Source organism: Heloderma suspectum, chromosome 10 (assembly GCF_057233095.1).
Source record: "Heloderma suspectum isolate Gila_16-S chromosome 10, 16-S_ref, whole genome shotgun sequence".
In the NCBI taxonomy this organism is placed as follows: Eukaryota; Metazoa; Chordata; class Lepidosauria; order Squamata; family Helodermatidae; genus Heloderma; species Heloderma suspectum.
This window is the reverse complement of record NC_139467.1, coordinates 24,787,706-24,803,487: the sequence shown is the minus strand read 5'-3', so window position 1 is coordinate 24,803,487 and position 15,782 is coordinate 24,787,706. Positions and strand designations below refer to the sequence as shown.

At 45.5% G+C, this 15,782-nt stretch overlaps 1 protein-coding gene across 1 annotated transcript; it reads right to left on the bottom strand.

The window, feature by feature from the left end:
* Window positions 1–2,910: 2,910 nt before the first annotated feature.
* LOC146337980 (cAMP-dependent protein kinase inhibitor beta-like) lies at window positions 2,911–6,349 on the bottom strand. Its single transcript, XM_084814395.1, has 2 exons — window positions 6,204–6,349; window positions 2,911–3,860 (listed from the first exon to the last, which is right to left on the bottom strand). The coding sequence occupies exons 1-2, from the start codon at window positions 6,346–6,348 to the stop codon at window positions 3,778–3,780; spliced, it is 228 nt and encodes a 75-aa protein (XP_084670521.1). The 5' UTR covers window position 6,349; the 3' UTR covers window positions 2,911–3,777.
* Window positions 6,350–15,782: the final 9,433 nt, after the last annotated feature.

The following is a 15,782-nucleotide window of genomic DNA, read 5'->3' as shown; positions in this document are numbered from 1 at the left end:
TAATAGCACAGCACCATCTAGTGGCTTTATAATGAAACATACAGAACTTGCCCAGAAAGAAATGAAAACGAAAACACCATGTGCAAAGGAGCGGATCGTAATCCCACAAGGAATCCAGAAGCAGAAGCCCCAGTAAAGTTGTGGGATTTTAGCTTCATGTAGAGAGAGCCTTTCTCTCTCTCTCTCTCTCTCTCTCTCTCCTTTCTTAAACTGATATCCCACCTCCCCACTAAAGTAGCCCACCCTTGCTTTATTGTATGCATTTTATGATATTTATGAATCACTTACATTAAAGACATTTCTAACTGATGTACAGTGGAAAAGATTAGCTTCCTGAGCATGTCTGTTGGAAAAGGTATGTTTTTAGTAGATGCTAAAAGGGTCGGCACCTACCTAATTTGTATTGGTACGGCGTTCCAGAGAGTGGGCGCTATGACACTAAAGGCATTATTCCAAGCTATGATGGACTGAACCTCCAAAATTTTGGGTACCCCCAGGAGGTTATCTCTTGATGAGCACAGCAACTGAACAGGCCGTTAGGGGGTCAGGTGATTTCTTAAATGTCCTGGTCCTGAGTTGTATAGGGTTTTGTAAACAAGCACCAAAACCTTAAACTTGTATTGCTCATGTCAACTTGTGTGTGTGTTTAATGTAGGTTGTTTGAACTTTCAGTGTTCCCCTCCTTGGGCTCATTGAGGAAAGGCAGGGTATACATATTTTGAAAACCATAACAAATAATATTCTAGCAAGGAATACCTAATGATTTATTTTGAAAAGCAAGTCCGCAAATGGGGGTGCTACACTATGAGAAAGAAAGAACTCACGTGGACCATAAATTACCAAAGACAAATGTGTGCTGGAACTGAAATGAGACAGTAAAATTTGTCAGTGATCAGAATGGTGGAAATTTAATCAGCAGCATGAGCACAAACAGATCCTCACTAGACATGAGTGCCTGATAACTCTACAAACTGGGGCAATCCACTTTTGCAAATTATGTCTGCTGCATTTCTGAACTCTTGGATAATCTTTGCCCTAAAAGGAAAGCAGTATAATGTCTATCAGTGCTTCCAGACAGGGCTTTTATTGTGCAATTGCCCTGCCCCATTCACAGAATTTTACCGAGTGTGGGGAGGGATCTACATTGTCTTCCATTTGTAGCCCAGCCATGTATTTACTGCCACTTCTTCTCTCTTCTTTTTCTTTCCGCAGAAAATTCTGTTAAGGAGGAAAAGACTGAATAGCTGCATACTATCTTTTGATTGTTACTACTAGGAGCCCTCCATCTGGATGCACCCTTTAACAGAGGTGTGTGAGTTGAATGAAAACCCATCAATAGGCTGGATTTGGGTGAGATAGATGAGAAAAAACAAACAAGACAGTCTATCATAGAATCATAGAATAGTAGGGTTGGAAGGGGCCTACAAGGCCATCAAGTCCAACCCCCTGCTCAATGCAGGAATCCAAGTCAAGGCATCCCCGACAGATGGCTGTCCAGCCTCGCCTTGAATTACCTTCCGAGGTAATTGGTTCCATTGTCATATTGCTGTAACGGTCAGGAAGTTTTTCCTGATGTTCAGCCGGAATCTGGCTTCCTGTCACTTGAGCTCATGATTCCGTGTCCTGCACTCTGGGATGATCGAGAAGACATCCTGGCCATTCTCTCTGTGACAATCTTTCAAGTACTTGAGGAGCGCCATCCTATCTCCCCTCAGTCTTCTCTTCTCAAGGCTAAACATGCCCAGTTCTTTCAGTCTCTCTTCATAGGGCTTTCCAGTCCCCTGATCATCTTTGTTGCCCTCCTCTGAACCCTCTCGAGTTTGTCTGCATCCTTCTAGTCTTTTCAGGCTTTGTCTGCATTTACATTCCCTTGCGTAGGAACCATTGTCAGTGCTGTTTTAATACAATGGTAAGTACTAATCTGGTAGAGATAAGTGCCTGCCATTTTTAGAGATGGCAGCTGCAACATAATCAGGATGAGACTTCTGTGCTTTTCAAATATATATCTGTGAGAACTGGAAACCTTTCTGAACCTCCCTCCTATAATTTCAATAATTTATCTCAGATGCTGCCCACACCTTCTCAGATCCATCCTCACAGCAATGCTCAAATTATGGAGGAAAAAGTGCATGTGTGTGTATGGCTCTTAATGAGAGCCATTTCCCCTGATACCCTCCCTACAATTTTAGCCAAACATACCCTTCCCATTGCCTTCTAAAAAGAGTACCTAAGGGGATTGTCACAAAAGAGAAGGTGGTGGAACCCTTCTTCCATAATTTGAATGTCATTTCCCAACCATAAGAGCTAGAAACATGGTGTCCCCTGCTCCTCTGCAAAAGAATGCTGAGATTTTAATTCTGAGCTCAATTGTTGTTGTTCAGTCATTAAGTCGTGTCTGACTCTTCGTGACCCCATGGACCATAGCACGCCAGGCCTTCCTGTCCTCCGCTCTCTCCCGGAGTGTGCTCAAATTCATATTCATTGCATCGGTGATGCTATACGCAACTCCAAAATCTATGTAGCCCTGATAACCTCATACCACAAGGAACCAAGTAGTCTCTATGACAGGAGTAGGCAATGGGGGGGGGGTTCTGGACAACCCCCCACCCCTGCGATCCAAACTCTACTGGGCATTGTGGAGTCCAAGGTGTACTGCAAAGGGGAAAAAAAAGACGGTTTGTCACTGACATTTGGCAGCAAACTGCAACAGACTATTGAAAGGCTCAGATTTCACTTGTAGGGCTAAAATGGCTGGTTCCCCCCTTTTTTGTTGCTGCCATATTTGGTGTTGTGGGGGCCACATGTTCCCCACCCCTGCTCTAAGATGTAACAGGATGTCTTCTTTTTGGGTGCAGGGGTCATCTTAATTTCTGTATTCTAAATTCATCCTCTTGAATATCAAGCGTCTTTGGTAAGAACGCTCACATTTATTTCCTTTTTGGGGGAAATCAGGGTCACTGGATTCTACAAACCACAGCATTTTCCAAAATATGCAGGCCATCATTTCAAAAAAGAACAGCCCTCTGGGGAGGGAGCACCCAAGATAGAGGATGAGTTTGAACAGTTGATCTCATGTTTAGCATCCTTGCCCCTAAAAGTTTCATGAAAAAAAATGTTGGTGAAACAAACAGACGAACCCCAAACAAGGAAGTCATTTCACCAAACATCACAGTGAAGAATGCACTCTGTTAAGAAAATCACCACCATCAGCACCCGTGGATCCTTTAAGAACTGCTGTGTTCCTCTCATTGATAGGAATGTACAATCAGGGAAGGGGCGTGGCTCAGTGGCAGAACATATGTTTTGCAGGCAGAAGGCCCCAGGTTCAATCCCCTGCCTCCCTGTGCAGGGCTTTTGAAAAATAATCCTGTAGGAAACCAGGGAAAGCTGCTCTTGCTTGTCAGGGTAGACAATATCAAGAGAGATGGACTGATGGTCTAACTGATATAAGGGCAGTTTCCAGTGCTCTCTTGCCTAGTGCTGTTTTGCAGCGGAGGTGTGGAAAACAAACCCTCCAACAAAACCCTTCCATTTCTCCTTTCATTCTCTCAAGTCCCTCCCCAACCCAAAAAGAAATTGGTCCCTCAAGGTTCCACCCTTGTCATTGTAAAATGCCTGGCTGCTTATTCCCTCCATCTTCCACTGTCACTTCTCCAGACTGAGGGATGAAAGACAAGTCTTGCCAAGTAAGCCCAGGAAACTCCAGGCAAATGTTCTTCAGACATTAGCAAGCCTTTTCTCTTCTGGCGAGCTTTGCAATGCCTCCATGAGGATGGGTTAGGAGGTATCCTTCAGCTCTGGACTTTGGGGTGCCTGAGGGGGCACCTCTGTGGCTGGGGACTGCATTTCTTGGGATCTGTCTATTAGAGGGAGAGACAAACAGATATAGAGACAGTATAAATTAATGGGAGGCTGAGAAACTTCATTTGCATTTCCTGAATTCTTAGGGATGGTTCCAACTTGGAGGGAGCCTATGCCCTTTGGTGGGCCCCTTCCTAGCTTACCTGGGAAGGGTAGGGCTGTACCTCAGTGGTAGAGCACATGCTTTGCCTGCCAAAGGGCCCAGGGACAATCCCTTCCATCTCCACATAGGGCTAGAAAGATCCTTCTGAAATCCAGGAGAAGCTCTCGGGGGCTGCATTATAGTGGTGGGTGGGGCTGAAGGCAAAAGGGGAGGGACAAAAAATACAAAACATACCAGCATATTGTAGCTCAAAATTCTCACTGTTGGTAACTAACCCTTAGGAGAGGCATTTCTACCTTTTAGAATGGGGAAAAAGTACACAAAAGCCAAGGAATGACCAAATGATCAGTGGTCAGGGGAAAAGGAAAGGGGGTATGGTCATCTGGAGAACCAGATTTGGCTCCTGGGCCTGAGGTTCCACATCCTTGGTGTACATAATACTGAGCTAGATGGAGCATTGAAATGTGTATTTTGCAGACCTGAGAGCTGTTGCACAGAACTGAGGTGTGCATTATGCAGGCATGAGACCTGTTTGCACACATGAGACTGGGGCTTACTCCTGAGTAGATTTGCTTAGAACTGAGCTGGTTTTTTTAATGTTTGGTGGGAAATTGGAAAGAATTACATCTGGCTTGGCCCACTTTGCTTTCTTTGTCCTCAGACCTGTTGTTATGCTTAGTCCCACCCACTGCTGGAATGTGGCCCCAAGGCTGTTCCCAAATTAGAATTCAGCCCCCAGTCTAAAAAAAAAGTTCAATACCCTTGCTATAAGCCAAGTTGATCAATTTCCATCATTGTGGTCTTATTGTAGTGAATTTACAGTTTTGTTCATTCTTAGCCAAAATTTTTATAAAACTGATGTGATGATGGAAATGCTATGATTGACATCCTTGGTTCTAACTGTAATCAGGGCTGAAATACTGTCCAAAAAACATGAATTTATGGTGGTCATCTTGGGATTCCAATATAGCAGCCTCACATGTTATTTGCTAAATGGGCAACACAAATTTTCTGACATGACTAGATTATAGGTACTTCCAGATGGATGGATCCTATCATGTTCTCTGGCCTCATTCCCCCCTCTGGCTCAGAGGCCCAAGAGGGAAATGAGGCTTCATGCAGTAACCCATAATCTGCTACTCCAGGACCTTCCAGGGTGGAGAACATGGCTTTATCAGAGTTCTTGAACTCAGAAAGCACCCCTCCAATGCAGTCCTCATTGCCTCCATACCATAGGGCCAGTGGCTGCAGAATCAGACAATGGCCATTGTAGAAGAAGTCACCTCCTCGGAGGGGACAGAGCAAACAGCAGGTCCAGACCTGCCAACCTTCAAAGAAGGCTTCAGAAGGCCTCTGCTTGTTGCTGAAACAACAGTTTTTCTTGAATGCGTTCCAGCCAGTATAGGTCTGTCCAGGGTCCTGAAAGGCCAGGCCAGCAGTGGAACTGCTTCAGATTGGCTTCCCTGGGAAACTTGAGCTGAGCTAGACAGGACATCTTCTAGTGTTACCAATCAAAAGATACCACACAGCAGCTATTCCATCTTTCCTTCTTTAACAATTTTTTTGTCGACAGAAAAAAGATGGAAGAAGCCATGGGAAACATGGGAGGGTTACAATGGAAGATGTCATCATCTGGAGCCCCCATAGAATTTTGTGTTTGAGGCAGAATTCAATAAAAGCCTCATCTGGAGCACCCAACCTCTAACTGAAGCATATATTTACTACTTGGGGCCATGGGTCCCCTATAAGGTCTTCTACCTCTTTTGCCTTCTCATTTCCCCTACTTGTAACAGCAGGTGAGGTGGTAGCTGAAGGATCTCAGTCATAGCAGCTTCCATGGCTGTATCTTTCCAATACATACCTCAGAGAAATTGGTCAGCACTGGAAATGTCCAGATCTACTAAGTGTAAGTTGCTGTATCAATGTCTTTGGGAACGTGCCATATGGGGAAACAGATCATGTAACTGATGTGGCCGTCCAAGGATTTGAGCAGATACCTTCTATACAAAACAGCGTCCTTTCATTTCTTGTGTAAACAGGAAACCTACTATATGACCTTCTCCCTTTCATAAATCATTGGTGAGCAATCTCATTACTGAGTAGATTTTGGAAGTACCACCATTCCCCATCAAAGCCTCAACATGCGGGTTGCCTATCTGTCTTCAGTCCCCAAAGAAAAACATTACAAATTCTTCCACCGCTGACCTGGGAAGGTTAAGAGAATAAGGATCATATCTACCTGAGTTTAAAGACATTTCTGCCAATTTCAGTGGTAAGTCTGTAGGACTGACCCCTGCTGGTGAGCCCAGAATATCAGGTAAGGCGTTCCTTCGGCCGGTGCGCCCAGACGATGCAAAATCCAATACAGGCTCTACCTCAGTCATACTTCCCCTGAAACAGCACAGGAAGCTCCAGGTTAGGCAAAGCTCTCTGGTGACCTGGCTACAAGGCAGGAGAGACAGAGAGAAAGCTGATGTGGGTTAAGTCGCTGCCCCATTCATCAAGGCCATGCAGATCTAAAAGGCACCTCCAGCATTTCCTGGCTCTGGATATCAGCTCTTGTTAGTGGGGACATTTGTCCTAGATGGTTCTGAAAGCCAAGGAGTCTGAAAACTCCAACTTCCAGAAAGAAACATAGGAAGTTGACTTATACCAGGTCAGACTAGCCCAGTTTTGTCTACTCTGAGCAGCAGTGGCTCTCTGCTACCTGATCCTTCTTTAACTGGAGATGTTTGGGAATTGAATCTGGGGCCTGCTGGCAGCAATGCATGTAGTCTACTGCTGAGCTATTGTCCCTCCCAATAACACCGAAGATGCCATGATAGGAATATGGGACACTTCCCAGATTATGTATCCATCTAGCCCACTATTGTATACTTTGACTGGCAGCAGCATCTCCAGGTTGGGCAAGGAAAGACCCCTGTTTGAAAGCCTGGAGATCAGCTACCAGTCAGTCTGGGCCAGTGTTGGGGAACCTGTGGCCCTGGAGATGTAGTTGGCCTACAGCTCCCATCATCCCTGGCCACTGGCCATGTTGGTAGGAGTTGGAGTCAAACACTCTCTGGAAAACCAGAGAGTCTCTGCTCCTGAATTAGATGATACTGAGCTAGGAAGGACACATGGTCCGACTCTATATAAGACAACTTCCTATGACATGCCCCTCTTAGAAGGGGATGGTGTCCCCAATGTCAGATGCATGAAATGGTATACTCAGTTGGTAAGTACACGCACATGGCATGCATCTGATGAAGTGGGCTCTAGGATGCAGGAAATCTTAAGCTAAAGTTCCTAAGGAAATCCTAAGCAAAGGGTACAGTCCTGTCCATGCTTAGACATGGCTGGCTGGGGAATGCTGGGAGTTGTAGGACTTTTGTTTTTCTGTCTAAGCATGTAGAGGATTGCACCTTAAACCCATCAGTTGGAAAGACATCCCACTTCCTGGTAACTGGTTCCATTGTCGAACCCATCTTATCACTAAGACGTTTCTCCTAATGTTCAAACAAAATCTACCCTTCTGCAACGTCATCCTGTTAGATCAGAAGTGGGAAACTACTTTCAGCCTGATAGCCAAATTTAATTCTGAAGAAGGTCCTGAGGGCTGCATTCAAGTGGTGGGTGGGGCTGAATGCAAAAGAGTGGAGCCAAAATGCAAAAGCATATTGTAGCTCAATACTTTTCCTGCCAGTAACTAAGCCTTCAACTGGTTAGAATGGGGGAAAAACTGCATGAAAACTGGGAAACCACCAAATGATGGGTGGTTGGAGGAAAGGGGGTGAGGCGTCCTGCGGTACCTGGAGGGCTGGATTTGGCCTCAAGGAAGGTGCGATGTGGCACATGTTCCAATCTGTGTGCATCATCCTTTGCAGCGAGCAGATGAGCTATCACAAATGAATTTTGCCAGAAAGAACTTTCATATTGCATGATGTCAAGTCAGGCACGAGGCTTTTAAGGGGAGATAGTTCATGTGTCTGGTTGAGAGTTCTCAAATGTTGACGAATCAAAGTGGTAAAAGATCAAGTGATGTCCAGGCATGTGTGACTTAGCCCTTAGAACCAATTTAAGCATCAAAGAGGCCACATGGCATAGGCTTCCACTGATCCTATGTACCAAGGACAGACCATATTTTCTGGTACCTGTTCCTGATGAAGCATTGTCCTTATTTTGCCTTCTGGGGAGATGTCGGGGTGCCTTTAATCCCGTAAATATTATTTATTTGTTGATTTGTTACCTTTATATCCCACCTTTCCTTCAAGGAGGCTGTATGATCCTCCTCCTCTCTGTCTTAACCTCACAACAACCCTGTAAGGTAGTTTAGGCTGAGAGCCAGTGACTAGGCCAAAGTCACCCAGTGAGCTTCATGGCCAAGTGGAGACTTGAACCTGGGTCTCCCAAATCCTAGTCCAACACTCTAACCTCTACACCACACTGTCTGTCATGTGTACTAGAATCCTTCAACCCCCTCTGTCAGATCTCTAGATGTTAAAATCTCTGAAGGGATGGATGAATCTGCTGTTCAGTTCTGCTCATGTTTTCATTTTTCCAACATTAAGTTCGTTCTGTCCCATTTTCTGCATCAGTTTGCACTTTCCCCCCTAAAATGTCCACATGAAAATTCATATGTATGTTTGTGAGCATTCCTCCTAACATACATTTTTACACACTTTTTCCATATATACACATTTTTTCAGAGCGATTTCCTTACTGTTATGTGTTTTGTGTGTGCTCTTTTCCTTAATATGTGCATTGTGTGTGCTTTTTCTCATAATATATTTATTTTGTGTACCCTTTCCACTATTGAACACACTTTTGTTTACATTTTTAAATTTGTGAACTGCATCGCAAAATTCAGAAAAGTGTGATTATCGCCATATAACTGTGTTCCATTTTCTGTACAGGTTTGGGAAATGCAAATGCGGTAAGTTCGCATTAAAAATGTGAGGCCAACAAATTTCTCACCCATCCCTGTCCATGACACAGGACAGTAGTGCTGGACCAAACTTTGGCAGGGCAAAGATTTGGCCTGAATTTGCAAAGGGGCTTCAGCAATGAAAGGGATTGTCTTTCTCCCTTTTGCATTTTTGTGGGGTGGGGTGGGAAGGACAAACTCACTAGCATTTCCTCTGGGTCATTACTGCTGTGCCATCTTTCATTTTTAACTGTTGGGCAGAAGTAGGGCACAGGCTTAGTTTGGGCAAAAGCAAGACACAGGTGGGAGGGTTTGTGAAATGGGGGGTTCTGGTACAATCCAGGGAGTGGATCTGGGTGTTGGATCATGTGAGCCTAAATGAGGTTGGGCAATTCGATTGTGATGAGTTACCAAGAAAGACAGTGTGTGTGTGTGTGAGAGAGAGAGAGAGAGAGAGAGAGGATTAAATTGAGGACATTTGATGGGTGCAGTTGCCTGTCTATATAAACTCTGAAAAATGACACGGATTTCGTTGAAATGATGCTACCACCAACCCACCTTTGGCTCTGTTGCTACAACCCCTCTTTGTAGTCACCTCAACTTTCCAACCTGCTGTTCCAAAGAAGCACCTGGTCACAGATACCCTCCCTCCCACACCACCCTGAAGCCAATTTCTGAGCTCAGTGCAACCAAAAGACCCTGCCTCTTCCAAATACGTACAGGAAAGCGCCGATGCTTGTCTACCAGACACGCAAGCCCAAACTTGCCACGCCGATCTTGCAATCCACACTCGTGATGCCACCGTGCAATTTCTGAGGAAGCAACTAGAAAAGAAAGGAACACCTGCTCTTGCTCACGCTTGTAGCGCTTTCAGTTGGGCTTCTCATCTCATCACCATCATCATTACCCCAACTGGAATTTCAGTCCTTCTATTCGGAGAGGGGAGGTTGTATATGCAATACAGGTATAAGCCCTAGTAATGCACACACATGGCCATGAAGATGGAAGCAGCAAGCGAGCAAAATGTTGCATTTTGGAAAGTTTGGATGCCTTGCATTGTACACCCATGCTTTCCTATGGAAGCCAAGCACATCTATTTCTCTTTCTCTCTCTCTCTCTCTCTCTCATCTCTGTTGTTCTTTAATCTCCAAGGAACATTCACTGACTACCTGGATGGATCAGGAATGCATTGATTCCTTTCTGCATTCAGCCAGCTGGAACATCTCCAACAGTAGCACCCAGAAAAGCCACCTGTAACATTTCCCTTCCTCCCCTTCTTCCATCCCTCCCTCCCCTCTTTCTCCACACAAAAATCCAAGCCTCTCCATATCAAGGGCAGGGACTGCAAGCTGACACACTTACCAGCTGAACTGTGGAGAAATGGAGGGGGCTGGTCTCCAAGGAGGTGGGTCTCCAAGAAGATGGAGAGGAAGAAAGCTAGGAAATGGGTCTTCACGGTGCCCAGAGAGTCTCCACCACCATGGTCTCCCTCCCCTAAAGCATTTCCCTCTCCTTGGCTGAACTGATGTCAGGATGCTCTGGGTATCAGCAGACTGTTAGTTGCCTGCCTGATATGCCTGCCGGATCTACCAACCGCTTGGAACAGGGGGGAGACAGGCATACATTGCAGCTTTCTCCCTAGCCAACACAGCCTAGCACTGGGCCATTTCCTTTCTCTTCCACGCTGTTTAGAAGTAGGAAAGAAGGCTTCTCCCTCTCATGCAAGCCCTGTATCAATCCCATTTTCCACCCCCCTGACTTCCTCCTGCCCTGCCTCCCGGCTGGCCCAAGACTTGGTACCTGCCTTTTTACACATGGCTGTTCTGAGCTGCCAGGGTTGTGGATAAAGCTTTTCTGGCAGTTCTGTTTGATGCAATGGCAGCAGCTTTTATCATCCCTTTGGCTATGTGCTGTGTGTTTCTTTCCCTGTCTCTCCTCTGCCACCCCCTTCCCCTCCCACAATCCCCAAGCAACAGGTCATTTTGTTTTTATTTTATTTTCATTTTTTAGTTATTTTCACTGAGAAGCCAGATATAGATTGCTGGGCATGGTTCCTCCCCCCCTTCCAAACTGCTCTACAGTGAATGGAAGCAGAGATGAACATTTCTCTAGCATTCAGAACAGCCTTCCCTAACTTAGTGCCTTCCAGATGTGTTGAACTCCAACTGCCATTATATCTTGGACTGCAGCTCCCATCTGGGAGTGATGGGAATTGCAATCCAGCACATCTGGAGGGCGCCAGGCTGGGGACAGCCGATCTAGAATTTCCAGGGAGCTATGTTAGGAGTTTATTACTCTCACTGATAGCAAAATCAGGTGGTTGAGTGCCAACAGGCTTGGAGCCAAAATGGGGCTATTGAGAAACAAAGGGTATCAGCAGTGGAGGCTGGTGGCTCTGATTTTGGTGGGGCTGTGCATCCATTCTGGGTTTCACGCAGAACCAGCCAGAACTCTAAAGGAGCTATCCAAAGTGCTGAACTCCACACCCCAAATAGTTTCAGAACATTGGATAGCTCCTTTAGAGTTCTGGATAGTTCTGACTGAAACCCAGAATGGATGCACAGCCCCACCAAAATCAGAGCCACCAACCTTCACTGGCTATCAGCATGCTTGGGTGAACCTCAAGGTCTTTAAAAGTATAATGCACCTTAAAAAATGGAAGGGGGCAATCCCCCCCCCACAATCCCACACACACACACACACACACACCAGTGGGCCTGTTCGCACATAATGATAACCCATGGGTTAAACAATCAGCATGCCAGCCACTTCTGCTTTTAATCAACAACCTACGATCAGCCTGTTCATAGGTTGATGAGCATTGTTAAAGCTGAAATGCTGGGTTGTTTAGGGGTTAACAACACAGGGGTTAACCCAACATCAAACTATGGGTTCACCATTGGGTTGATTTGCTCCTAAACAACCCAATGCTCCAGGTTTGCACATCACGCTCAACAGTGTATGACCCAGCTGATCATAGGTTGTTGATTAAAAGTGGAAGAGGTCAATGAGGAGAGAGCATGCTCAGTGTCCTCTAGAGGCCATGGACTATTGAGTGTTAGTTGGAAAAGAATAATGTAAAATGAGGAGTGGAAGAGGGAATGGACTTCCTTGGGCTCCCAACAGTTTATGTTATCCTGGAGGATTGTACAGCTAGCTGGCTGGCTGGAAACCTGGGCAGGAGCCCTCTGGTTAAGGTATGAGGATACACTGAGACTCTCTCTCTCTCTCTCTCTCTCTCTCTCTCTCTCTCTCTCTCTCTCAGATCTTACTTGTTATTAAAACACTTAATACACAAATTAAAAAAGAACAACACATGCCCTGCCTGTACAACCTAATAGATATGATACAAAAGGAAGAAGGAACAGGTGGAGAAGAGAAAAATAAGTAAACCTGGGTACCTGTTCTTATGTGATGTGACATCATTGCTATAATGACCAGATGGAATAGTGGAGGCCCTTGGGCTGAAAGAGATTCGACACCCCTGTATTAGAGCCATCTTAGAGTAAGGTGACTCTAATGCAGAGGTGTCAAACCAATACCTTGATGAGCCCATACAATCTGATAATGTTCTGGACACCATTTAAGTATAGTGCAATTACACAACAGCCATCTAAAACACGTTATATACTGAAATGGCAACACACTGGCTCTATCCCTCCAGCCATGATCCAGGAAAGGAAAGGTTCCTCCTGTGCAAGCACCAAGTCATTGCTGACTCCTAGAGGGATGCCACTTTTGCTGGCGTTTTCATGGCAGACTATAGCGGGGTGGTTTGCCCATCACAAAATTCACTGACTGACTTTATACCACATTTGTCAAAATCTCTCAATTAAAGGCCTTGCAACAGACAATGTTGAATCTGCCATCTTCACTCAAACTGAAAAGATTGATTGACATCGCCAGACTCAAGACCATCTATCTACCCAGAGCATCTATTCAAAGCATCCATCCATCCACTCCATCCAGAGCATCTGTCTATTCAGAGCCTTTATCCAGTGTGTCTGTCTGTCTGTCTAATCCAGAGCATCTATTCAGACTCAAGACCATCTGTCTATCCAGACTCCGATCCAGGGAAGATCAACTGGACCTTGCTGGTACAATATCTCTTTTGACCAGCTGCTTGTCTGTGTTCACCATCTCTAGCAACCTGGCTGTCTTAACAGCCTTCTCCTGGAACCTACCCTTTTTGCTGCTGGACAGGGCAGTCATCTTCAACCTTTTAAGGAGCCCATCTGCGCCATCTCCCTGCAACATGGAATCTGTCACAACCCAGATGTCCAGCAGCAACTGACACAGAGGGAGAAGAGCCAAGTGACATCAGGAGAACTATCCATAGAAGCACTGGATATGGTCCCTGACACCACTATGCCCGAGTCCAGCAACTATGGATCTTTAAGCCCAAGACCCCCAAACCAGGAACCCCAGTGGCATTAGGCCCTGAGCCAGACCCCACCAAAGGGCCAGCATCCTTGCCTCGAAGGCCTCATGTGCCACTGAGTCTGAAGTGCAGGGATGACCAACACATGGCCTTGAGTGTGTGTGGCCCTGATTTGGGTTGCAACCACTGTACACTGGGAGGGGAAGATTAAACTCCCTACCAACACCACCATTCAGTGGAGGCTGGTGTCTCTGACATCAGTGGGGTGATGAATCTGCTCTGGGTTTCAGTCAGAACTCTGAAGGACCTATCCAAGGTGCAAAGGGGTGAGATCCCCAGTTTTAGGGAGAAGGAGAGAGGGAAGGTGTCAGAAGGCCAAGGAGAGAAAAAGTCCTGCACAGAGAACATAAGAGCCATGCTGGTTCAGAGACCAAAGACCTATCTAGTCCAGTATTCTTTTCCCAAAATGGTCAACCAGAAGCTCATGGGAAGCCTACAGGCAGGACATGAGCAAAACCCTCCTGCAGCAACTGGTATTGGGAGGCATACTGCCTCTGACAGTGGAGGTAATATATAGCCATCATGACTATTAATAGCCTATTGCAACCCTTCCATGACAGTGGATGGCCAGTTCCCCCAGTAGCTGGGCCAGGAGTTGGGGGAATGAGACACTTTTGTTATGGCAGCCAAGAATAATTATCTTCATTTAAGGCTTCCCCGACCTGGGTCCCTCCAGATGCTGTTGGACTACAACACTCATTAGCTCCTGCCAGCATGGCCAATGGTCAGGGATGATAGGAACTGCAGTCTGGAGGGGACCCAGGTTGGGCGAAGGCTGACCTAGAGCAAGGAAACAGCAAGAGGGGAAGGCACTTATGTGTCCCAGAACAGAGGAGACCTTGGATAAACCTTGGATAGCTGTTTTAGAGTTCTGACTGCTTTGGACTGAAACCCGGGGCAGACTCACTTCCCCACTGACCTTGGAGCCACCAGCCTCCACTGCCACCATTTGCTTCCCCAAATCCCCCCCCCCCACCCCCAGGCTAAAAAAAGGGAGAGAGAAAAGGCCTCCGTTGATGCCAGTGGAGATGATACTTGCCCTTTGTCTCTGACCCTGCTGGGCCCTGACAATTAGTGAAATTGACATATTACATGTGAAATAGACAAGATCCTTTAAGAAAAGACCCTTTAAAAAATAAACAACACAGTATATAGACCATTTTTGAAACACTGGATGACTCAACGCATCAGTATTACTTCATACTGAGCAATATTGAGGTTTTATCTGTTGGAGCAGTTTTCAGTTGTCACTTTGTTAATTGTCTGTTGGTCTCTTGAGTTTGCAGTGGAACTGTGCCATTTTTTCCCCTCAGTCTCTCTGTTTTTATATTTTTATTTGTTAGTTCACACTGGCTATATATAGCATTGCCAGTGGTAGGAGCTATGACATGTATTTAATTATTATTACTTTTTAAATGAGTACAGTTGAAAGCACAGACACATACCCTCCGATGTATCCTGATTCTCACTTTCCCCAGTGGGATTTAATCTTACTCCTTCCATGGGATTCTTGTCTCTCAACAATCTTGTTAGGTGAGTTAAGCTGAGAGAGTGAGTGATTGAGAATGGCCCAGGATCCCCAGTGTGCTTTTGAACTGAATGGGAATTTAAATCTGCATCTTCCTACTCTGTACTCTTTGTGTTTGTGGGCATCGAGATCTATTAGACTGGTGGACATGAGAGACATGGCCTTTTCGGTGGTGGCCCCATATTTGTGGAAATTCCTCCCTAAGGAGATATGTAAGATCCCTACTTTACTGTGTGTGTGTTTTTTTAATTGATCTTGAAAACCATTTTAAAAAATCAAGCTGCCTTTTAAAATATGTAATCATCTGTATTATTTTAACTGCTGCTTTTGGATGGTGTTTTTTACTGGATGTTTTGATTATCTGGGCATTATTATTTTGATGTAAGCTGCTTTGGGTGGGTTTTATCTGGAACAAGTAAATACATAATAGACCATAGTGGTTCTTCCACTGGTAAGCGCCACACAGGGAATAGCTTGGAATCCTGCAACCCTTTTCGTGATGGCTGTTTCATTCAGGTTGAATTTGATCTGGGACTCACTACATATTAATTTTCAAAGCTTAGGCTTCAGTCCTGGAATCTGAAAGGAAATAATAAAGAATGGAGTGCTTCTAACTATGTGCAAAGCAACCTTTTCCTCACTATCGGGTAAACCCAACTGGCCCTTGCACATCTGAGATGAGGCAAAAGAAGGTTCCAGGCCTCAAGGTGTTGCTTTCTGGCAAGTTGGAGCCCTGAGACCTAAGCTGTGCATGGATGTGTGTTGCTTGACTGATCCTGCTGTGGATCTATACATACCACCTTTGGACAGACGTTCAGCCTTCCTAAGAGAACAGAGCTAAGGAGCAACCAGTTCCTTCTGTTTCCAGCAGAACATGGCTTTGAACAGTGTTGGCTGGCTGGCTCTCATAGCAGCATCAGCTTCAGGGTTTTTTGGGGGGTGG

Excerpts from the sequence above, each read along its gene's own strand:
- LOC146337980 (XM_084814395.1), bottom strand. The coding sequence starts at position 6,348 with ATGACTGAGGTAGAGCCTGTATTGGATTTTGCATCGTCTGGGCGCACC. Across the intron at positions 3,861-6,203 it reads AGAAATGTCTTTAAACTCAG|ACAGATCCCAAGAAATGCAG; the intron begins GTAGATATGATC and ends TCCCTCTAATAG.